General features: G+C 41.2%; 1 protein-coding gene across 6 annotated transcripts in view; it reads left to right on the plus strand.

Annotated features, from left to right (window-relative positions):
- ADGRA1 (adhesion G protein-coupled receptor A1) overlaps window positions 1-26262 on the plus strand; it is a 692353-nt gene that overhangs the window by 251136 nt on the left and 414955 nt on the right. For 4 of the 6 annotated variants that reach the window (XM_075612706.1, XM_075612707.1, XM_075612705.1 and 1 more), the window contains 2 exons: window positions 10963-11124; window positions 20097-20312. In XM_075612706.1, coding sequence (XP_075468821.1) covers window positions 10963-11124; window positions 20097-20312 — 378 coding nt within the window. Of the gene's footprint in view, window positions 1-10962; window positions 11125-14244; window positions 14273-20096; window positions 20313-26262 lie in introns of those variants that run through there. The other 2 variants (XM_075612709.1, XM_075612710.1) reach the window with 2 other exon arrangements.

Genomic DNA, 26262 nt, shown 5'->3' on the forward strand with positions numbered 1-26262 from the left:
CGGTACGAATGGTCACCCTAGGCAGGGGGCGTGGCGAACTTGTCACGGAGCTGGTTCGCTGAACCAGCTCACGTGACGCGACTGCAGCCCCAAAAATAATTTTGGGTTGTAGCGGCAAAAAGTAGCAGCGTCAACGCTGTACTTTGCCGCCGGTGGAGTTTTCAGTTTTAAAACTCCCACCGCACAACCCGAAATTGCGACGGACGTGCGCGCGCAAAACAAATGTATGGAAGCCGTCGCGTGCGCTTATAGTAAGTGTGGCGCGACTGATTGGTCGCAGTTGCTGGAAGTCAAGTCAATTTGATTTTTCCAACGACCGCAGCGTGACGTCACAGTCGCCATCGCGTCGCTGTTGCCGGCGACGGCACTATAAGCGCATCCTAACTTACCTGGGCTCCGGCGGCTTCTTCGACACGTTGCCATGACAATGTGAAGTGCCGACGCCAGAGCCGAGGTAAGCGGGGGTGGGGGGGACGCGGAGAGAGAGAGAGGAACCGCTGGCAGGGGGGCGCAGAGAAAAAAGTTTGCGCCCCCCTGCACTAGAGCACACTAAATATGTTTTATTATGTCTAATAAATGTCTTTTGTTGGCATCTCAATTTTAAATTCAATTCCCAGCTATTTTATTTGGTATGAAATCTTATGCATTTAATAAAATGTCTATTTCTAACATGGCGATGCTTCTCGAAAGTAAATTATAATAATCTAAATGTGGCACAAAATTGCAGCTGTTCTAGAAATGGTATGAACTCTTCAGCAGAAAAAGTCCAATGCACTTGGATTAAGTGAGTAGGCTGTATGCAGAACAGATGACATGGGTAAAAGAATAATATACTGTAATTATGGTAAAGAAAATCTTCTGCTACAACATGTTACTGACACTGGTTCAAGATGAATTGCTGTTGCCATGTATGGTTGTGCGGATATAAATCTATCATTTTTCGGAGAATCAATTTAAATGTTACAGGTGCGACAGGGTGCCAACAGAAATCGTGGGGCCCGGGACAAACATTTTAAGCAGGGCCCCCCCTTTCCCGTGTCGGCGTTATTGCCCGCCACCCCCCCCCGTGTCGGCGGTATTGCCCGCCACCCCTCCCCCCCATTTCACACCTCACGAGCCCTCTCTCTTCCCCCATCCCCCATCCCATGTATTTCTCTCCCTTCCGTCTCACCCCATCTCACGCTCCCGCCTCGCATGTATTTCTCTCCCCTGCTTCTCAATCTTACTCGCCCCTTTTCCTCACTCACCCCCTCTCCTCTCCCTCCGTCAATTACTTCACGCTCACTCACTCCGCCCCCCCACACACAATTCCCCCCACAAGATACTGTATATACCAAAAAACTTCCCACCCAATGCAAAAAACTTCCCACCCCCAAATACTTAAAAGAAAATCCCCACCTCCCAAGTATATACAACCCCCCCACAAATGCATACAAAAACCCCACCCACCCAATATATATATATATATATATATATATATCCTCAATCCATATAACAAATACCCGAAGCCCCCAATCCATATAACAAATACCCCAAGCCCCCCAATCCATATAACAAATACCCCAAGCCTCCCAATCCATATAACAAATACCCCAAGCCTCCCAATCCATATAACAAATACCCCAAGCCCCCCAATCCATATAGCAAATACCCAAGCCCCCCAATCCATATAACAAATACCCCAAGCCCCCCAATCCATATAACAAATACCCCAAGCCCCCCAATCCATATAACAAATACCCCAAGCCCCCCAATCCATATAACAAATACCCCAAGCCCCCCAATCCATATAACAAATACCCCAAGCCCCCCAATCCATATAACAAATACCCCAAGCCCCCCAATCCATATAACAAATACCCCAAGCCCCCCAATCCATATAACAAATACCCCAAGCCCCCCAATCCATATAACAAATACCACAATACATATGCATAAATATATATATATTAAAAAATCAGACTTGCCTGCAGGGGGGGGGGGGGCGCGGCGGGCCGGTGCCTGCGGGTGGTGGCGGCAGTGCTGGTGGGGGGCGATGCTGGGGGGAGGCCGGTACGGGGGTGTCCCGCGGCTGCGGGGGGGTGTCTGGCGGCTTCGGGGGGTGGCGGTACAGCGGGGGGCCCGGCGGCTGGTCACAGCGGTTGCCCCGGCCCTGCTGCAGGCACGCCACGTGTGTGCTGCGAGGGTGGGGCCGGTGTTGGCCCGATGCTGCGAGGGGGGGATGTCGAGACGGCCCGGTGGGGAGGGGGTAGCGTGGTGACGACGACGGCGGGGGGGGGGGAGGAGGAGGAGGTGGCAGTGCTGTGAGGGGCCCGGCGGCTGGTGACAGCAGTTGCCGCCAGCCCCGCTGCACCTGTCACCCAATGCTGCTCCCGCGCGCGCCGGGCCTCCCTCTCACGCCGCGCCGGAAGCCTTAACCCACCCTATTTCCGGTGCTGCCAACAGTGAGATCCGGCGCCGCAGAGTTTTTTTTTTTAATTAACTGGCGCCCGGCCGCGCAAGGGGCCCGAGCGGCCAGGCCCCCTTAACCCACTGGGCCCGGGACCCCAGTGCCCTTTGTCCCCCACTGTTGCTGGCCCTGAGGTGCGACCACGAGTATTCTAAAACCTGCCTTGTAAAATCTGGGGCAATCACCAACAATCTCCCAGTAATGCTGCAACATTTTCTGTGACATTTCTGCAGAAAGACTAATGGCCCATCGGATTAACACAGCAGGGATCCCTGATCAGTTTGAATGGGACTGCCAGGGACCCCCTGCTGTGTTAATCGGATGGGCCATTAGACTGTCTGCAGAAATTTCACTGAAATGTTGGGAGCATTACCTGGATATTGCCCCAGAATTTCCAAGGCAAGTTGTAGAATACTCGTGGGCGCACCTGTATGTTATTAGCAGCACTTAGCTTTGTTAAAAATACTTTTATAGCTATGCAAGAATTTGGCTTTTGTCAACAAATCAGCCATTCGGAATACCTGTATGTAAATTCTCAAACACAAAACATTGCATTGTTTTTGAGAGCTGTTTAAGCTTATAATTTGTTTAGAGGTTTTTATATTTCAGTTGAATGCAAAAGATGTCTGGAAGGAATTGATTTAAAAATGCAATGTGCATTTCCTGTAAGTGATATAATATTTATCCGTTCATTTAATTATTTTTTTAATGTGTTTCTTTATTGCATGTGAACATTATATTAGGCAAATATTCACAATATTAACACTTCAATGCTGAATTATAAAGAGCAATATACTAAAATAATGTATGGCACGTCCAAATTACAAATACAGAATGAATGTCACATTAATATACCTTCTATAATTAAAATTCAACACACTATATCTTGGCCATCAAACCGTCTGGTTCACACATTTTAAATATTTTTTACTGACTTTTCTAAATGGAATATATATATATATATATATATATATATATATCTTATGGTTCAATTGAAAACCTTTCAGCTCCGCCTCCTCTCCGTTTGAGGGGAGAAAAAGTGGTGTGGGGAGGGGGAGGGGGAGGGCGGCTTATCCTTTCATTTAAGTGGGAAAGAGTGGATCGTGTTTCGTTTGCTTTGTAGGAGCATCAGTCACTTGGATGCAAATGCGAAATAATGTTAAGGTATTTCCAGTGTAGAAATGTATCTGCACACTAGAGTATGTTATACAAAAGTAAAACTATATACTAAGCTACTAATGTATAAGCTGTACAGGCATACCCCGGTTTAAGTACACTCACTTTAAGTACACTCGCGAGTAAGTACATCTCGCTCAATAGGCAAACGGCAGCACACGCAAGCGCCAGTAAGCACGTCCTGAACAGCAATACCGGCTCCCGACCTTTACCGAAGGTGTGCGCAAGCGGGGAGACTATAGAGCCTGTTACAAATGCCTTATTTACATCAGTTATGCACGTATATGACGATTGCAGTACAGTACATGCATCGATAAGTGGGAAAAGGTAGTGCTTCACTTTAAGTACATTTTCGCTTTACATACATGCTCCGGTCTCATTGCGTACGTTAATGTGGGGTCTGCCTGTACACAACACACACATCTGTTCTTTCAAACTGATGAACCATATTTGTCTGTTCAATTGAAATGGGAGTCCCCTCTCATGTCATCCTCTAATGAACCAAGCTGAGAGGGTCCCATCTGTATCCACATACAAACTTCATTACAAGTCTCTACAATTTGCCTGTAGCTACCTCCAACGCACCAGAAGGACGGGCTGGAATTCCAAAGGTTACTGTTCCCCAGTAAATGTAAGGGTGAGATTAAGGTATGATGAGAGATGGGGGAATGTGTCAGAATTCGGCCTGCCAATATTCACCCCAATATTTTCTATTTCTTGGCAAACCTGCAAAAGTTTGTTCGGATATTTTGTTTTGAACGACTTACGGAAAAGCATGGCGATAGCGTGGAGCGACACCTGTGAACATAAAGGGGCACACCTGCAATACCTGGGAAATACGCCAATTAAGATATGCAAAGTATGTTTAATGACTTCTATTTGCATATTTCTCGGGTATCTCTCAACGTGCTGTTTAAAGGTGTGTTGGGGGTGGTATATAAGCAACTTGGGACTGTAGTAAAGAAGGGGGTCTCTCGCAGTTTTAAACTTCGTCAAAGCAAATGCACTTACCTTTTTTAAGTTAGGCAAACCAAACTTTTTTTTACAGAATTCCCGAATATTCACACTTAATAATAATAAATAATAATAATAATATTCCCACTTGTGAATAAATGCTGTTTTCATGGCATATTCAAACTTTGGGGAATAATTTGCCCATCTCTAGGTATGATGGAAAGCAGTGATTCTGGCTAACACACACCCTTGTCTTGTTACGCATTAACACTTCTGCAGGTGGTTATTAACTCATTGTTTGGAGGAAATGTTTGAGCACCACTCCATAAAAAATACATTCTGAAACTAGAAAACGTGCAGAGAGGAGCCACCAAATTAATAAAGGGGATGGATAATCTGATTTATGAGGAGGCTAGCTACATTTAGATGTGTTTGCATTAGAAAAGAGGCGTCTAAGAGGGGATATAATAACTATTTACAAATATATTCAGGGTCAATCCAAAGAGCTTTCAAAAGAACTATTCATCCCAAGGGCAGTACAAAGGACTCGGGGCTATCCCTTAAGATTAGAGGAAAGGAGATTTCACCAGCAACAAAGGAAAGGGTTCTTTACAGTAAGAGCAGTTACTATGTGGAATTCATTACCCATGGAAACTGTGATGGCAGATACAATAGATTTCTTAAAAAAAAAAAAGGTTGGACATCTTTTTAGAAAGGAAAGGTGTCACGAACGGCACACCTGTAAGCACATGATTTCTATTGTATATGTGACAAGGGTCAATACACACAGCTACCTAGCTGACCCACTTTTCACCTATGACTAATACTTCCCTTCAATCCATCACAAATATCACCTTAATGCTGCCACCACCAAAAATGTATATAAAATTGTACTTGCAGGGTTTTTGGTCCCTGTTTACCAAGAAAAAAATGTAATTAGCATACAAAAATGTATTGTAGTAAAATGTGGCAGAAAATACAATTACTATCTGCCAAACATGCAAAGTTCAATTAGAGTCCAAAAGACGTATTACATTTTAGATGTAATATACAAAAGTAGTACAGTGCTTACGGTAGAGGTAAAGCTTTACAAAAACATACAGACAGTTTATCAAATAAAAGGGTAAAAGCAGAATTCCTATACGTTACCACATCATATCTGATTCCTTCCAAAGAGGTGTTTTTTGCATGAAAGATGATAATTCATGTGGCTGACATCAGAGCATACCTCTTGTTAAATTTTAAATGTATATTCCCAAATGGTTTATAGACTAAACTTCCTGCATTGGAAGCTAGATAAGCCCCCTCTCTCATGAATCTATAGTGACACCTTTATGGTTAGAGGAGAGAAAATAGTGTAATTTTAAATCAAAAGATGCCTGGATAATACTCCATAACTTCCTTTCTATCATATTTGAAAGGATGCCACTTTCACTGCTGCATTGATCTAATTAAAATACACGTGTAGATATCAAAATTGATTTGTTTAATGTGACATTAGGGAGACTATCGGATACCTGTCTTTTGCATCCTTATAATCATTTTTTAGCATTATTTAATACATTTAATCGCACACGTAAACAAAGATACTGTACATCTGCAATTCTCGTGAATCGCTGTTAGATCCCCGATATCTTTATATTTAGTAAATCTACACAATCATGGAATATCTTTCTGGCCACACTCTCTGGTGTTTCCAGACACCTAAGGAATCCCTTTAAAGTGATATTAAATGGTGTCTTGTTTATTTCTACTGTCAGAAAAGAGTTGCAACTCCATATTTCAATTCTACACTTTCAAAAACAGGCATTGGCCCGAGATAACCTCATTACTAGACAAACACAGAAAGTCAGGCCAGGGCACACAATTCCATGTATTTTTAAATACTTGCCACTCAAATTAACTTCTGGTGTGCCAGATTATTAAAATGCTGAATATTTTCTGGCCTTATCATGGCAAAAGGTAGATAGGGAGATACCAAATAAGTAAACATGGGAAGGATGGGAGAAATCTGATTGCCATTACTGGAGTCAGGAAAGAATAAATATTTTCCCCTTATGAAATATCATTGGATAATGTTTCACAGGTTTTTTTTTTTGTTTGCCTTCATCTGTATCAAAATACTGTAATTACAAATATAGGATAAGTATCTGTTGTCTAAATTTAGCATACAGTAGGTTGAACTCGATGGAGATATGTCTTTCAGCCTCATTTATTTTGCAAGGTAACTATGTAACGATGTATTCGTTAAGAAGATGTCATTTGACTACACTGATGCTTTCTGCCAGCAAGTTAATCAGGATAAGAAATGTGTAGACTTTCCCAAATTTAGCTCGCCTGTGTGTCACCTGAACTTTTAAAAAAAAGTTTTAATATTCGCTGAGGAGTTTCCTAGAACTTTTTAGCCCAAAAAGTTTAGGCGAAATTGACAAGTTATTCTGACGTCTTCAGGCGACATCTATGTAGTCCGCAGGACATGGGAAGTGTAAGGAGCCCATCCTTATATGTACCGCTGTGAAGCGCTATATGAATAAAGATATACATACACACATACACACATACACACATACACACATACACACATACACACATACACACATACACACATACATACATACATACATACATACATGTAGTCAGTTAGAAAACGCGTTTTTTTATCTGTGGCAAAGTAATAACACCATTACAGCTCATGTCTTCTAGATCAGGGGAGCGCAACGTTTTCCTGCTGCGCCCCCTGTCTGGCCTGTGCCGAAGCTGCGCCCCCCTCTTACCTTCCAATTGTGTCAAATGACGCTCCGGGATCACGTGATGTCAGATCACGTGATCCGCAACATAATTTGACGCCGATGATGTCACATGACCGCACGGCGTCATCTGACGACGCGTTGCCCTGGAGATGTGTCACAGCGTCTGAATCCCAGTAAGGTTTTTTGTTTGTTTGCGGAGGCCTCACACGATCCCCCGGCATCAAATTAAATGCCTGGGGGAAGAACGCGGGACCTCTGCAACCTCCCGCGCCCTCCCCCCCCCCCCAGACAAACCTCCCACGCCCCCCCTGGTGGGCGCTCCCCCCCAGTTTGCCACCGCTGTTCTAGATTAATGTCAATAGCACCACTAGCGCCAGGGATTAAGGTTTTATTCAAGCAGCAAAACATGTGAAACCTTATGTTTTTTTCCCAGCAACAATGTATCCTGATATTACTAAGGTAACATTCACTATTGTTACAGTTTACAGCTCAAACTACTGGGAACATTGGCAACGAATTATTAGGGGGAGTTGGGCTAAAACCTGCTATAGAAATCAAAGGATGCCCAGTATATTAAAGCTAATTTGAAATGGCATGGAGTTGAATAAAAAAACAAACACAGTCACTATCTAATACAACAGAACTGATTTATTTAAAAAAACCCATAAGATTTCACATGTTTTGCCGCTTTAATACAAACTATATAGATTGCAACTGACAAATATTTGTCCAATGTAACCAGTACTGACAATAATAATAATAATAATGATAATGATAATGACAAGCTATATATCCATTTCTAAGGAACAATTGTGACACAGAGCTAATTAAGAAAATATTTATTTCTGACATAGGACATAATAATAGTGATATATGTTCTAATATACATTACTACATTGAATACAGATGAGTCATTTTTCATATTTCTGTTTTTCATTACTTGCCGAGATTTAGAACTATTTGAAGTATTTCATTAAAAGTTATGTTTCCGATTTTCAGGAATTGTCCCATGCGTGCACCTCTTTAAAGTGTGCACATTGATCATCTCTCTCTCTGTCTCTGTCTCTCTCTGTCTCTGTCTCTGTCTCTCTGTCTCTCTCTGTCTCTGTCTCTGTCTCTCTCTGTCTCTGTCTCTCTGTCTCTCTGTCTCTCTGTCTGTCTCTGTCTCTCTCGTTTAAAAAGTTCGATTTGTGGAAGTTCACCCAAAAATTGACAAACTTTGCAAATTTGGGAGAAAAGTTCTCACATCCTTAATCTGGATAATGTCATGAGCAGAGCGGATTGCAGCTTCAAGTTATTCCAGGGGCCGCATTTGGCCCACAAACCTCTTTGAAGAGCTCTGGTCTACAGGATGAATAATCACTGTACAACGACAGGACTTTAGTACAACCCAAAACAGCATACCTTCTAAAAGATCAAATCATTTTGGCCTACTTTTGGAGCCCAAGGTTAGAAGGACCCCAAAGTAATATGTCTCCCTCTATTTGATGCCATGAAGGTGCCAGAGTGAGGCGTGCAGGAGTTTGTAGGCATCTGCAATATTTGACTTCGATAGCCAAGAATCTTTGCCAAGTTGCTTGATATACTGCAGTAGATATTCTCTATCCAGCATGCTGTAAGGAGAACTCCGCTGATGTAATTAGTCAATAGTTACTTGGAACAGATTTGGATTGGGGAACGGACAGGTCAATTATCAGCCTTTTTTTATGGGACACTTTCCTGGTTGTGATGTCCATTGGCCTGGCTCTGCAAGAGGGATGAGAGGGAATAACAAGAAACTGAAATCTTTTTGAAATCTCTTTGTGGGTGAGTTCCTTGACAATTTCTGACTCCCAAAAACAAGAGATGATGTTAAGACATACATATGAGAAGGCTTTTGTAGATTAAATGGTTTTATGGAAACATTTGAAAAAAAAATAAAATAAGATGAGAAAATAAGTGAAGCTTCAGGAGGGTAATGCTATAGAGATTTTCGTAGGGCAGGAATGTTAAATAAGGATACTGTAAGTGTGCTAGTCATTATCTGGGAAGAGACATTTCGGGCAGATGGTTGTAACGTGTGTCCTGGGAGTTGAAGCTGTTGCCTATGGCTGAATTGCCCAAGTTATGAGTAGTTCTGCCAAGTTTGTCAATTTGGAGGATTAGAGATGGTGCATGAGATGTTGGGAAATGAATTACTTCTGCATGGAGTTTGAGAAAAGCAAAGTTGAGAATCGGTCACCGTGGAAGGACCCAGAGTGGTAGTGAGAAAGGAATTGCATAGTGTACTGTAGCTGGCATGTTGAGGCTTTGAGACTGACAAAGTGACGGAAGAATAGCTCCAATCGAGTCTGATGTTTAATTGTGATAATGCAGATGTGGCTTTTGCTAAAACTGAATGATGATAATATAAAGTAGCCTAGATCCACAATATTGTGTAAAATAGAGGTTCAATTCTCCCGTCTGTCTGAAAAGACTGAGCAGGTTATGTCTCTGTATAAGCTGAGGGCAAGAACAAACTCAAATTCCATTAAACCAAGGGCAAATAATGTTAGGTTACCTAAATTAGTAACTGACTTTATTTACCCTGGCTTTAACGCATATCCACAAGGGTAATTATATACATAAACAAAGGCTATTGTTTAACTCCTTAGCATAAGCTTAACTTCTGATTAAATCAGCACTGCCTTGCGCTCAAATACTGTAACATGGTTCAAAAAACATCTGTATTTGAGGAGGAGTGAATTACTGTAAGTCACTTGGGACTCTTGTTAAATAAGACTCTCTCTAACTCCTCTCCCTTGCACCACAACCCATATTTCAAGGTCTGGATGGGAGTAATACCACCTGTACGTATGACCTAAATAATGTGACGTTAATTCCTTGCATTAACTTGAACAGCCTTTCGTGGATATGCAATGTTAGGGGGAACGCCTCTTTTGCATATCGTTAGCACTAATGGCGGGAAATATGTAACCATACGTTATTTGAAGGAGAAACACTGGGGTTAGCGTTCGGTTATTCTCTTTAGTGGATATGTGATACGATTAACCTAACAACGTTAATTCAGGTTAACGGTAGGTTAAATAGCCTAGTGGAGCTTAGTGCATCGGGCCCTCAGTGGTATGCTTGTAGACTTACCAAGACAGAAGGGGAAGGAGTAAGTGCAGCTGATGGCAGTGCCTGGCCAAAAGTACTACTTTAAGTACATTTGTACAGATGGTTTTTGTAAAATCCGGTGTGACCAGTGGCGGTTCCATACAGTACTTCCACATCAGACCTCCACTGTGTTAATTCCTGCTGCGGGGGATGCCGTAGTATTTCCATGGATTTCATCAGCAGCATGGACAGTAAGTCTGGCTACATCTGTAAGTATGGGGAGAAGGGGTCAGACAGTAAGTCCAGGCTACTGAAATGCATTTAGATGGAGAGTTTGTAGATTTGACTTGGAGTTGGAGAGTATAGGTGGATGGTGCATACATACACCATCTAAAAATCATACATTTTTGTTACTCTGAAGCTAAACAGGCTTCACAAATAATTATTTACTAAGCAGTCTTCTGCCATAAGGCCGTCTGCCAGTGTGGCGGAAGATGTCTCATTCCAGATGACTGCTCAGTAAATACGGACCTTTGTGCTTTGCTTTCTTCACAGCTTGGGGATGTCATGATTGAAACTGCCAGCAATATCATGTCAGTAGATGAACACGTTCTTTGGATGTCCCAGAATGAAGCTAAAGCCTGCACAAGGATTGTACAATGTGTGGAACGTATTTCAAGCCTGTCATTGAACAACAAAGTGCAAGTCTTATCCAAGGTATTCTATTGCATTTTATTCTAAGTTGGAGCACATGCTAACTACTTGCTATATTTAGCTAGAACTAGCTATGTTTTACTTAAAATAGAATGGTGTGTGTGTTTGTGTGTGTGGGTGTGTGTGTGTGTGATTGATCAAACATTACTCTTCACACTATTACAAACCCTTAAGTTACTACATTGCATTTTCTCCTTCTGCTATGTGACCTACAGTTGGTACTGTATACTGTATGTGAAGGGCAATAGCTCAGATTCTCTGAAGCATATTCAGTTATAGGCTCCTTATTGCATGTGCTGTAAAGACACTATTTGAGTGCAGCTGAACTCTTCCACAGCAAAAGGCAAACATTTTCAGAGAGTATTGAACAGAGCCATAGACAGATTGAACAATTGCATGATTAGAGAGACATGAAGCCCCTCTCATTGTAATCTAGAGATACAGTATGTGGAAATGTATTTGTGCGGTACATTTGGATAGGAAAATCTACACACTTACTGTATAGCCTCCACATGCTGTACAGTGTTAAAGACATGGTGACTTTTACTGGTATAATAATCAATACATAATCAATACTACACCATGGCACACTCCAGATGCAAGTTTGTTTTTCTCTGTAGCTGTGCCAAATCTTTTCTGACCACGGTTCTCATATGGCCCTGGCTTTCTAAATAGCGGCTTGTTCTGGACATTTCAAGATAGTTTATCAAAGTCTTAATGCAAGAGCACGTGATTTCAAAATATCCATTTCACTGTTAAATCTGATGCTTTTTCTTGCAAAACGTTTGACGTTCGTTTTTCGAGCAGTAGGACAGCCGGCTTTATATTCATTTGTGCATCTGTTTTCTTGTTTGTTTGTTTTTCTACTTTCTATGCATCAACGCAAAATATTTCTTAATTACTTAAGTCATTTTAATCTGGGACAAAGTAGCGCTTTTACATGTTCTGAAATGTAAATTTGACTTGGTATTCTTTTTTAGCAAGCTGTTAAAAAAAAATAACTTGGCCAACCTCAAATTTCAGCAAGGTCGCGTAATTACTGCCTACTATCAATTAACCCGGTAATTGGGTTATAATGATGTGTAACGTGCCACTAAAATGCTTTTAAATCATAGCACTACAGAGAGCAGTTTGCGAGTATGTTTTTGATTATGATAAAGGAATTCAGCAGCAGTAGCCAAGCAGCAGATATCGTCAGCAGGTTTGTTTTTTTTTAACAAACTTTCTTAACCAGTAAAATAAAATAATTAAAAAAAATTTTATAATATGATGACCTTTTTCAAATATTAAAATATTATTACCAGGGCCAGCAAGAATAATCACAGCAGAATGAAAGTGCAGATTTTCAGCTGCCCTTAGTTTTAGTTCAAGTTGCGTACAGGCATACCGCGCTTTAAGGACACTCACTTTAAGTACACTCGCGAGTAAGTACATATCGCCCAATAGGCAAACGGCAGCTCGCGCATGCGCCTGTCAGCACGTCCTGAACAGCAATACCGGCTCCCTACCTGTACCGAAGCTGTGCGCAAGCGGGGAGACTATAGAGCCTGTTACAAATGCCTTATTTACATCAGTTATGCACGTATGTAACGATTGCAGTACAGTAAATGCATCGATAAGTGGGGAAAAGGTCGTGCTTCACTTTAAGTACATTTTCGCTTTACATACGGCTCCGGTCCCATTGCGTACGTTAATGCGGGGTATGCCTGTACTCTATATTTCAGAAAGGTTGTTTCTCTGTCTGTTCGCAATGCATTTGGATACCTCTAAAGATATCGTAACCACATTTTGCTCGATGGTTCCAGAGATCAAGGAGCTATTGTGGTTGGAGTTATTGTTGCTTTATCAGGGGATTTCTCATTAAGAAACTAAACAAAATGAATGATCTATTTTTAAATCTCAGTATTTTTTGGTTTCTAAGAATTTCTGAGCTGCGCGGGGTACTTTCAGCTAGTACAGTATATTATAAATTGCATCTCTGTTTAAGTTCAGCCTTTCTGATCCCTTTTACCATGCATATGGCTCATAAGTGGTTGCACACTTGTATGAGAATGTCCCTGTATATTGTATTATGGGAACCTGTATATGATGGAGTCAACACACAATGATTCATTTAGTAGCCTTCTACAATCTGGGGCCAAACTGGTCAATTGAAAGATTATAAAGCAGTGTCATGCTACCACATAAGACAGGGGTGCCCAATGCTACATCCAATTGACAAAACATATATAGTAATAAGTACAAAGTTCAAATACTTCAATAATAATAATAATTACTTGGTTATTTAGTTAAACCCTTTGGCCAAAGCGTTAGAAGCATGCATACCAAACGTCAAGGTATAACCAATAATGCAGGTCCTACACTACACTGTGAACCCTTCCTTTTACCTCTGTATGAGGGGAAAAAACCATAGTAGGTCCTGTTCTTGCAGCAAAGTGAGAAGACCTCCCAAGTTAAAAAGGTGAAGAGGAGTGAGCTCTGGGGGGAGGTGCCACCTACCTCCATACAACTGTTACCAGTCAGAAATTGATTAACACACATTCCCAGCTAGCTCAAACCCAGTGATATATAGCACTAAAAACACATAATACTGTCACTCCATGTGTGGAACTCCTCAGGTGCGTGGACTCCTGGTTAAACTCATATGAAGAAAAGAACACAAATGCAGAGGGTATAGTGTATTAACATTTACTCATGATGACAAACACAGGAGGGAGGAAACAAACTCACACTCTCCCGCTGGTGTATAAGCAAGAAGTGACTTCGGGCACACTTCTCCCGAAACGACTGCTCCCAAATCAGCTGCTGGGCATGTAGAGACACACGCAGACTCCGGTCTCCTCCGTCAGCGCCTCTCACCCGCGCTCGGAGCTTCTCCTGACAGAATTACCTGGTTAGTATTCACAGATAATGTTTATACAATGATTAATATAATGATTAAAGACACACTGATAAAAAAACTTTTAATTAATATAATACAAAAAAACTCCAACATGGATAATATAACATTAAAAAATTTTTTATAATTATCTCATCAAATAAAAAACACTCCCTAATGCTACACATGCTTTCTACATTTCTAGTAACAGAAATGATATGATGTGAGGAATGCTGAAACATATCGAGAGCGAAAACACAGAGTTAATCACAGGTACAAAAATAAAGCAATAACCTTTACATGGTGATTCAATGGTGTATCACAGGACAAGGTGCAATACAGGGATAATGAATAATAAATGGCAATTAATGTGGATGGGATTGTGAACAATAGATAATAATATCATAAAAATATCATAAAAATACATAATAGATTATTAGTTAAAAAAAATATATAAAAATATACTATATACAGCTCAACCCCGTTATAACGCGATCCGTTACAACACGGATCCGCTTATAACGCGATGCACGCATGGCTCCCAATTTTCGTATTTATGAATACTTTACAACACGATTATTGGTATCGTAAATACTTTATTGCACAATGCATCCAATTGTACATTATTTCTAACGCGGTCCGCTTATAGCGCGATGTGATTCTTTGGACCCCAAGCACAGCGTTATAAGGGGGTTGAGCTGTATACATATACTATACATTTTTTTATATCTATTTAGTATATGGATATATAGTATATTTTTATATATATATTAAACTAATAATCTATGGTCTTTTTATGATACCTCCCTGTCTTATAGTTACACTCTGTCTCCTTCACCAGCTCTCGTACTGTCTTATCATAGTCACGTGTCCTATAGAGAGCATACCAGTTAACGGGGCAGAGTCCTGTGTTGCCTGCAGACACAGAGGGTTACAAACAATATATTCCAGCCTTCTAGCCATCAATAACCATGTAATATCATTAAGGATGATATTACTCTGACAAATCCCATTGACATTGCAAATGCATTCAATGAATACTTTGTGGGGTGTGCTACTAACTTATTAGCAAAACGCACCCAAACTACAAACATGAAGCTCAATCTGAGAGAACCCCTATAGCCATACCCTCGCCCAACACTGCCCACAATTTTCAATTTTTCCCAATATCTGAAGAGGAGATTACACAAGCTTTCCTCCAATTAAAGCTAAACAGTTAGTGTGAACCTGACCTACTGCAATCTAAGTTCCTAAGACTTTGTGCTCCAGCCATTGCCAAACCGATTGCTTTCCTAGTCAACTCTATCTTGTCTTCAGGCCATATCCCTAAGATCTGGAAAACTGCCAGAGTTGTCCTAATCTTCAAAAGTGGGGACAAAAACACTGTCTCAGACTACAGGCCAATCTCTCTTCTCCAAATACTATCCAAAGTCCTGGAAAAATGTTTTCACTCCCAATTAAGCGATTATTATACCAAGACAAATTTCACTAGCCAATTCCAATCTGGCTTTTGACCCAAACACTACATATTAACTACCCTCCTAAAAGTTTGCAATTAAATCCAGTGTGGAATTGAACTGGGACAACTTACTGGTGTCATTTTCCTAGATTTTTACAAAGGCTTTTGATACTGTTGATCATGTTATCTTGCTAAACAAACTTCAGTGCTCTGGAATAGGGAAGCATGCTTTAAGCTGGTTTCATTCCTACCTATCGGGTATGCGTCTATCTCGTGCACTAACTCCAACCCCTTGGATATCACCTGTGGTGTCCCACTAGGCTCTGTTCTGGGGCCCCTACTCTTCTCAGTATTCAGCAATAATCTTCCTACAGCTTTTAATGGAGCCTCAATACACATGTATGCAGATGACATAATACTGTATGCACACAGCCATAGCCTCTCTGACTTTGAACACGTACTTCAATCTGATTTTTTGAGACTTGAAAATTGGATTTCCCAAAACAAACTGTTTTTAAACACTGACAAGACTGTAACAATGGTATTTGGGACCAAGGCTAAATTTCTAAAGCTACCAATGACTGAGTTCCAGATCAGCACCAGCTCTAATACCATCCTAACCCCTGTTATTAGTTATATATATATGGGCATATCGTTTGACTCCCATTTAATATTTCGGTTGCACATTGATACCCTGACATCCAAAACATATGCCAAACTAGGTGTGCTTTATAGGAACAAATCCTCCCTAAGCCTGATGGACAGAAAGCACATCACACTGCAGATGTCAATGCCAATTATAGACTATGGGACATAGTATATGGAACATACAGAACACCTACAAGCTCATATTGAACCCCCAAAATACCCACAACATATATATAAGCATATAAGTTTCACAGAGGAGTGCTACTGAGCATGGCAATATATATATTTAAAACCAGAGACATAACATAAAACACAGACAAAGCTCAGTGCACATCCAGAAAAACTTATATACGGTACAGTGCCTAAATATACATGTATAAATAACTAATAAATAAAATGGTCTTTTAGTTTAATATTTTGGCCAAATTGTTGTAAGCCCTTGACCCAACTACACGGCAGACCACGTTTCAAGGGTCCCTACACTAATATAGATTCTTAATAAGTGTATTCAAATGGTTTAACTTGGCATATACTGTAACCCATACAAAAGGAAACTTATCAAAATGTGGCGCTCTAAATAATCAGATGTAACCAATAATAATACTATGAATAGTACAGTGATACTTATACAGATATATGATGCAGCTGTGACCCAGTTGAGGTTTGCTCAGTCAATCCTCATGTAGAATAGTAGCGATGAAATGTCCGGGAAGCGCAATATATGTAAAAAAGAATAAAATACAATGGTGATAGTGAAATATTGTTAAGGTGAAATGGATAAACTCAAATACAGATGACACTGCTCTCAATATATATACTCACAAACGTGTGAGGTTATTCAGGCACATAAAGGTATCTTTTAAGGTATTGTTGTTAGTCCCTCCGTCATCAGGAGATACAGCAGTCAATGCAGCCCCATATAGATGTACTCCCAGGAACCTTAATCAAAGATACAACTGGACATAGTGCAGACTGTATGTATAATTTATGAAGGTAAGTAAAACAAGTTTACACTCACATAGTTTCAAATAAAGGTAAGCATTTAGATCTCAATGGATCTCTCCGGCCGGATGAATGGTATCTCAGCTCCCCCTCTCTCGTGGCGTGCGTTCCACCGGTGCGTTCCAAACACCGGAAGGGATGTCATCTACCGCGTCCACTTCCTGGGGTTCCGGCAGTCTAACCACATAGGTTTCATCAGGAGTGACAATCAGGAAGACGGTCTCGGGAACGGAGCAGCAGCAGGGCTACTTAGAGGTTTGCCGAACTGCTCACCACCTCCCTCAGGTGTGTAGCTGGCTTCCACAGCTCGGTGTCTTGAATCAGAGTTCCCCTCTTTGCGCCCGTCAGGATATGTGACGTCACGGCTGCAGGGCTGGTTTGCTACGGGTCGCCTCCAAGTCCAAAATTGATCCACTCAACGCGTTTTGCCCAGCTAGCAAGAACTGTTGTCGGCTAGCTGGGCGAAACACGTTGAGTGGATCAATTTTGGACTTGGAGGCGACCCGTAGCAAACCAGCCCTGCAGCCGTGACGTCACATATCCTGACGGGCGCAAAGAGGGGAACTCTGATTCAAGACACCGAGCTGTGGAAGCCAGCTAAAGCCAGCTACACACCTGAGGGAGGTGGTGAGCAGTTCGGCAAACCTCTAAGTTCACCAATTTGTGTGATACACGCTTGTTTTATATTGGCACATTGTAAGTGCGCATTTTTTACCTCCGTTTTACATAAAGATGTATTTATCAATTTGATCGCACTATGTAGCTTTCTCTCTTATCCTACATGTAACATATACCTTGCTGACGGAGCGTTCGAAAGGGGGTTCCTGATCACTACTACATATATGGGTGGCAACCCTATTTGCCAACTGCCTTTTATTTGCTAACGTCCTGTGAGTAGATCAACTATATGAGCCAAGACACAATTTCACATCTAATTGATTTCTGGAACGTCTGCACTTATATGTGTATTTTTTGTTTTCTTTTCCCTATACGCTCCCCCTCCCGAACTAGATTGATCATCACTTGAGTCTAGGCGCAAAGTTCATCTTTCCTGTTTTGACTTCAAATACTTTATGGGCAAGCTACCTGCCTATCTTAACAAGCTCCTCACCCCTACCACATGCAGCACTTATCACCTGAGATCTCACTCCAAACAATTGTTCGCGGTCTCAAGGTTCAACAAAATATCCGTCCGCTCCTCCTTCTCTTACCGTGCAATTGACACCTGGAACAATCTACTAGAGACTCTCACAGCCGCCACCAGTCTAAGTTCTTTCAAAACTAAAGCTGTCTCACATTTTAATCTGGTCTGTAACTGCATATGCCTAAAAGATAAAATATGTTAAACTGTTCATGCAATGTCTTAATACATAATGTATACACTTAATGTAACCATGTATTTGTCATCATAACTCTGTGCCCAGGACATACTTGAAAACGAGAGGTAACTCTTAATGTATTACTTCCTGGTAAAACATTTTATAAATAAATAAATAAATAATGGTGAATAGCTATATATGCATGGAAAAATATCTTAAAAGCTATGATATTATAAAACCAGCCATAAACAAGGGAAAAGGCAGTGGAATAACATGAAAAATGTAGTTGGATATAGCCAAAACACAGGCGTATTGGGACAATACAGTATATGCAGCATCAGATCAGCAACAAGTCATTGCATCACTAAGTCAACCCTGATTGGTGCCCATGGGCCGGAGTGTAGAGGAACATGCGCTTTTATCTCCATGTCCAGTGTTTTGTTGACCGACCCCACTCAGTTTTAATCTATGTATTGCTCTTATTTACTTTTGTTGCCAATTTTGGTGTATAAAATAACTATTTGAGATAAACACGCTGCTCAAATCCAACTCAGCTTACCTACAAATTGAAATCCAGTAAGACACTGCATGTAAAAACAAGAAGAAATAGAAAAACAACATGCCGTGTGCAACTTGTTTCCTTTAAATGCCAAACCCTTACGTCAATATTCATGTCTCTATTGCGTAGCGACGTTCCCTTTACACAGTGATTCTTTAGTGTTATACCAGCTGCTGCAGATGTACAGTATTCTTAAATCTATCTTCTGCACATTGTTATGTCTTCTTATTTGATGATTCCAGCAGGCAAATTACCGTAGTGCACAGTTAATTTCTGCTTGTAAATAAGCAATATCATACAACACCTTGCAGTTTCCCACCATATTGAGCAGCTTTGTCCTGTTTGGACCCAAGCCACCAAGCAATTAGGAGCAGTGATCTGGCTCATTGAAAACACGTTATTTTCTTTAAACATATGAACACTGCACGCTGACTGACCAGGACAAGAGAACAGATACATGGGGACAGCCAAACACCTGGCAATCCAGCTAATCCTATTGTATAAACCATATCATTTCAGTATGGGGGAAAAAAAAGAGATTTGGCTAAATTCCTTTGACATTATGATTTCTGAGAATCCGTAGAAACAAAATAAAACTGTTTGCATGAGTATAATAAGGTGTTTCAATCAATTAATATAACATCGTTTTGCTGCCCTTGGGCAACCACTAGAGTGACTGAACAAAAAGTTCCCTAATTGCAGTATTTTTCCTTGTTCCCGTTCCGATTTCATGTGCCAATTGCACTAAGTCTTCTAACTATCACAGCTTTATTATACCATAACAAGAAGGAGAATTTCTTTAGTACACATTTTATGAATAAATACAATTAGCAGGGCATAAAAACGATATTATGGATGCCATATAATGTTGGACATGTTTTTAATTCTCTCTCATACCTTAGTGAGTTTCATCTTTACAGAAGAATAGTCGTATGCGCGGTTATCATTAAAAGGACAAGTAACTTGACAGCTAATCTATTTATTTAGCTCTTCTGAATGATGCTGTATGAGAACAGATGTCCATGCTACTGCCATAAATATTGTAATTTGTGTATGTTGATTTCCTTAAACGCTTTGGCAATTTACCAGCTCTTCAATGTGTTTTGACAGGTTTCCCTTAATATCGCACTGGAAGCATTCATAATCAAGCCAGCCAGCTTCATTGGCATGACTTGCATCGCCTTCCAGAAAACATCTGCAAATTCAGAGAGCTCATCGATCCGTGGTAATGGGGACTGGGAGACAGAAAATATTCAGAATCAGAATTTAATTGCGAAGTGTAACCCTGGTAATCCCACTGGCTCTCTGCTGCATTTGTCTGCAAAGGTAAGTGTGCAACAAGCTGACCCCATCAAGGTTTGAGGGTGTGAATGTTAGGGGGAGCTAGATAGCGTGGAGATTGGTCCAGCCGCACAGCTGGTCCCAGTGGGGTTAGAGGAGGGGCGTTGGATGTTAAAGGTATGCCAGGTAGGCTCCTTTAAGAGGTGAGTTTTCAGGGAGTTATTTAAATGTCTGAAAGCTGAGGACATATTTTATTCTCTTTATCCATGGTGTTTACATGTTTAGTAATATAAACAAGTATGCAGTACAATACACTCTGCATACACTTATCCAACTCTTTAATGAAGTCTTTCAGAAGACTTTGCACCAAAGATACTAGAGTACAGTACATCTCCAAGAAGAAAAGTCCTATTACTTGTCTTGTTTGAATACAAATACTGTAAATGAGGATCCTTTGAACACAGAGTCCAGCTATTTCACCTTCTCCCTCATTACAATACTTCTCCCTTAAATCTCATAAGCATGTCCAACACTTCTATTATACTATAAATATACCTACTCTATTCACTGTCCTCATCTACAGTATTGCACCTACGTCAGCCGCGCCGATTTTCTCATGTGCTCTTACTGTTACAGTATATGTATTTTTTTCTAACCTTGTTGCCTATGTTTGTATGTCACCACATTGCTAAAATATTTACTGCCAGAGGGTCCATCCACACAAGGCAGAGAAGCGCGTAGGATCTCCAGGACGGGACTTGTCTCTTATATTTTGATGTGCGTCTGTTGCGTTTATCCCTTTTTTCTTGTTGTTGACAATGTACACTGTGTACAGAGTTAGAGATATCCCACAGTTGGGCATATTTGTGGAGATGGAGAATATCAGAGGTAAAATTGCTTTGTGCCGTGACCATAAAGCAGCATTACCCCCTGTAAGGTTCTCGCCAGTTAAAATGGGCCGGGGACCTCAGGTTGAACCGGGCACCTCTAAGGTTCTTATACTCAATACGGGCCGGGGACCTCAGGTCAGCCGGCCGTGACTGGAAACAGTGCGGCTCTACCCGGTAGGACTTAACCACGCCCTGGGCTGTTGGATCTCGATCTGATGACGTACAGTACGGGTACCCGGGACACGAAGAAACATACGTACACAGGGTAATTCTAATTCCTCAGCTCAGCTTTATTAATGCAAAGCAATACTATTTATACAGAGAAATAAGGTGTTAATTGGAGGCATAATTAGATGTGTAACAATATTAGCATATTACCAAATAACAGCTTTTCTGGGGACTTTCCATTTAGCCGTGGTTTCTGTAAACAAAACTTGCGGTTAAGCCAATTCTGATAAAACACAGTACTGGCATACGACCAGCAAAACAATTCCACTTTCACTGAAAACAACAAGCAGAAGCTGGAGGTCGTTTTTTCTGCTTACATATATCAAGCAGAATGGTTATGATAAAATTAAGATTCTGCCACACCCTTTCACCCCCATTTTTTAATTGTACCTGAACTGGGGGGTCGCTCTGAGCTGATCTGTGGTTCCCCAACATCCAAGGTCTCCCCAGTTTCTGAGATATTTGTAGTTTCTATGCTGACGGGAGACACCAATAAATGACAAATATGACAGCAGTGTCACAATGTCTTCTCCCGATGACATCTCAGCTTTCTATTGGCCACCAGAGCTAGACTGACCATAGCGGCCACATTGTGAAACTAATGTAAGTTATATCTTGGGGACTTCGGCAGTTCTGGAGGTCAGAGGATCGTGGATCGTCTCTGAGGAACTCCGCCAGTTCAGGTTAGGTAAATAAACAAAACAACACCATCCTCAAAAAACAATCGGCATGGACTGCTTTACATGCAACCTAAGAGTTGCAGGACACTCTCTATTTACTTGAAATTCTTTAACATTTTAGTAAAGATATAATACCCGTGAGTGCGCACTTACATGTCTTCCACATGTTTCCTAAGGCAGGGGTGTGCAAAGTTGCCCCCCTGCCTGCTCTCCTCCCCTGCTCACCCCCCCCTCTCCGCTCCGGCATCAAATGACGCCGCGGGGTCATGTGACATCATGTTGTGATGCAACGTGATGTTACATGACCCCGCGGCGTCATTTGATGCCAGGTAACCATGGCGACGCATCACCAAAGACCAGGTAGGAGAAGTTACAGAGGCCTCTCGCGGTCCCCCGGAATTTAATTTAAATGCCTTGGGGGAGAGCGCGGGATCTCTGTAACCATTGCACCCTCCCTGGAAAATCTCGAGCACCCATCCCCCAGTTTACGCACCCATGTCCTAAAGCATCGTTTATAGTGGCACACGTGACAGAGTGCAAGGTGTCACGCGGGCCTATTGCTCGAGCGATCATTGCACTGTGATGGGGAGGCGATGGGAGGCGTGGCCGTGACATCACGAGGCTGGTTCGCCCTCATTGGCAGTTGCGCCAAAAGTGAAATTATTTTGTCGGCTCAAAATTCTGCCGCGCGGTTGCTCTTCCTGTCGCGCACTATGACTGACCTGATAGAGCAGCTGTATTTGGTGCGCACCGTCACACGCTATAACGGCACACATGTCATATAGTGGGGAAAATGCAGGATTTGTAAATGAGCACCCAAGGACTTATACAGCACTGGCTGGTGGGAGGAGGATGAATCACTATACCCAAAGACAGCTGTTTATTATTATTATTATTATTATTATTATTATTATTATTATTATTATTATTATTATTATTATTATATTCATTGGAAGCTGATTGTTTACAAATCGGACACATAATTAGGTTATAGTGTGTTAAAAGATTTGTACATGGCCTTATACACTGTGAGCGCTATATTAAAAATATAGGTTATTATTATTAAAGATAAAATACCCATGAGAGTGTCTTTCACATGTCCCTACATCTTCTTAATTGACCCTTTTATCACATCATACAGTGGCTAGGATGCAGACAAGGATTTGGGGAAGTGAGACTGCAGCTCAACCCCTCTATGGCATGTGATGAAGGGATGAGTGAAGCAGGTTTGGGGACCTATGGAAGACATGCAAACATACCATGGGCATTCTGTCTTTGCTGTACTTTGTTCTGTGGAGGACTCTGTCATGTTGTATATGTATTTCTGTGCCAGAGGGTTTGCATTGTGTGTGGCCAAAAAGTTGTGACCATGTGATTGCTCCTCATCGATCACAATGTTACCGTGGCGACATAAACGGAAAGGGAGGTCCACATATTACAGAAACAAAATACATGTAAAAGTTTACACCCATATGTGTTTGTGAATGTAAACTTTTACATGTATTTTTTCTGTTATAAAGCAATTTGACCCTTTTTTCCGTGTCCTCCATTTCCACACATGGGATTCTCCTCTTCCCCTCCTCTCCCCCCCTTTCCCTCCCCTCCCCCCCTTTCCCTCCCCTCCCCCCCAGTCTCTCTGCTCGAGTCTGCTGACGGACACACTGCTGAAACCTTTACCTGATAACCAAAAAGCATTGACAACTTGCGGAGAATGTGAGGGATATTGCATATCATCTATTCCTGTTACGTATATCAAAACCTTTTTGCACTATATGTGTGTGTTTTTCTTTTTATATACTCCCGGATGTGAGTGCGCTCCTGACCCCCTTCCTTCTACACTCGTAAATAAGTATGTAGTAGTAAGTGGAAATGATGCAAACCCCTTGATATACCCAACCAAACGAAATAAAATAATGACTGTCCGCACACTGAGCGATCAGACTGCCTTAAGGCAGTGTTTGCGTCCACGCGGCGTGCGGGTGAGTCCTCATGGAAGCGGGAGGGAGCGCGCGTTGTGTGAGGAATCAGATAAACTGATTTCTCAGCGCGACAGACAGGTCATGTGAGCTGTTCACCCAATGAGGGTGAACCAGCTCCATGACGCCCCTAGGAACGACCCCCATGGCCCGTCGACCATGGCCAGGGAAAGCACCCGCTTTAAAACACCTCCGCACGCCTCACCGCGGGGGCGAAGGCACCATGGCCCGGGCCTCATAGAAAAATTGGTGCATGGCAAACTCCATTTCAGTTGTTCTTTTATGGAGTTGAACTAACCTCAACATTCTCCATCTGTGCCAGCTGCGTGAATTATTTTTATTTTTCATTTGTTTTGCGCTTAGTGTGCAGATGTACATGGTACGGACTAAAAGGGAATGTTATTGTGAGCTTAAAAAAAACAGGTGCGAAATTCAGCTAGCCGTAAAACCTAACAAGACTCGTACTGTTACTGGAGAATGCAGTTGCTTGGTATCAAAACAAAAATATGTTTAATGCATCACGGGCGTTCCATTATATAGGTTACTAAAATGTCATAATTTCACAGTACGATTACTATAAATAATATTACACCAATAATTGATATTTACTAATACTAATTATAAATGCAAAAATATGTATAATTCTGTTTTAATTCAAATTGTATCAATCAGGTATTCAACATGACCCAATGTGTCTCATATAATTTAAAACAACTAATTTTGTGTCATATTTATGAAGTCTTTGTACTGCATATACAACACATTTTTTTTAAAGAGTTCTATTACAATGTAGCACTGACTTTTTTTTACATAACACAACATTTTAAAAATATATTAGTACACCGTGCCCTGTGTGTTTCTATTTATTCATGCACATGGAGTGCATCTCTTATTCTTTCTGTCCATATCAATGGGCTTTCTTAACAATCTTTAATGACTTTATTGCAATCATCAATTAAGTTTATTAGCAGGCGAGTGCAAAGCAGGCAGAATGTCTGAGAAGCTGTTATCAGCTCGTACAAACCGCTAACTCTTATGCTAAGTCAAGTAGGAGGTAGTTGAAAGAAGTAATATAATATGGTTTCCTGTGACTGTGTCTTAGGCCTAGATACAAAAAATGTGGTATTATCGGTATTATAAAATACAAAAAATGTGGTATTATAAAGCTTAATTTTTAGGGTGCTGTACAGTACATTAATGTTGCACCAGTAAAAATAACGCATTTTGGACCGTGGCCAATAAAAATATCGGGCTGTCATGAAAATGACTAAATACTGCAAATTTAGTCATGTTGATGCCGTACATCAAGTCCCGATATTTATCAGAACCGCGGTCAAGCCAAAGCAAAACAAACTTTTTTTTATCACCTGCTCCAGGCTGGCGTTAGCCCTATCTTGCCTGTGTATATCATGGCCAATGTATTGATATCCTAAATGAACATGGAATACAGTAGGTGACACAAATAACAATAAAACACATTACAGTATATATTAACCCCTTAATAGCCCAAGTGGTCAGCTAGTAATGGCTTTCCATGACTCGCTGACCACTAAAGGCTATAAAAGGGTTAATATAAAATGTCAACTACACTACTTACCCCTCTTGGCTATGCTTTACTAACCGCTAAGGTAAACAAGGGGTTCATCACTACCACCAGCACCCCAGGGACCTAACCACTCTCCCCAAGGTAATTAACCCCAGCACCCATGCCCCAACAAACCTAACCCCCTCTAGACCAATGGCCAAAAACCCTATTGCTAAAATGGGGCTAATAGGGCCTTAAAAAAAGAATACATTACAAATAATTAAAAAATACATTACATAATAAAAATATATATTTAAACATAAACCCATTGATTGTCACTGTGGCTACTTAGGCCCTATGGGGGCCTAGATAGCCACATTTGCAATCAATGGTGACCTGTAATAAAAATGTGGTTACTTACCCCAAGCTGGCATCCAGGAATCCTCATTACTAAGTTCCTCTGTCACATACCGTTTCACTTAGAAACGTTACTGGACTCCCTTAGTCTTCTCTAGGGATCCTAACTGACAAGGTTACTATACCTGTCTATAACATAATGAAAATAGGACGGCCTGGTCTATAGTATTACTTTAAGAAAATCGATGTCTACTCTCCACGAGGCACCTCTCCTCTTGTTCTCCTGGATCTAACCTTGCAGAACAGTCCCTCCTCCTTAAATACCCCTGCGGGATGTCT

This window comes from Ascaphus truei, chromosome 8, assembly GCF_040206685.1.
Source record: "Ascaphus truei isolate aAscTru1 chromosome 8, aAscTru1.hap1, whole genome shotgun sequence".
In the NCBI taxonomy this organism is placed as follows: domain Eukaryota; kingdom Metazoa; phylum Chordata; class Amphibia; order Anura; family Ascaphidae; genus Ascaphus; species Ascaphus truei.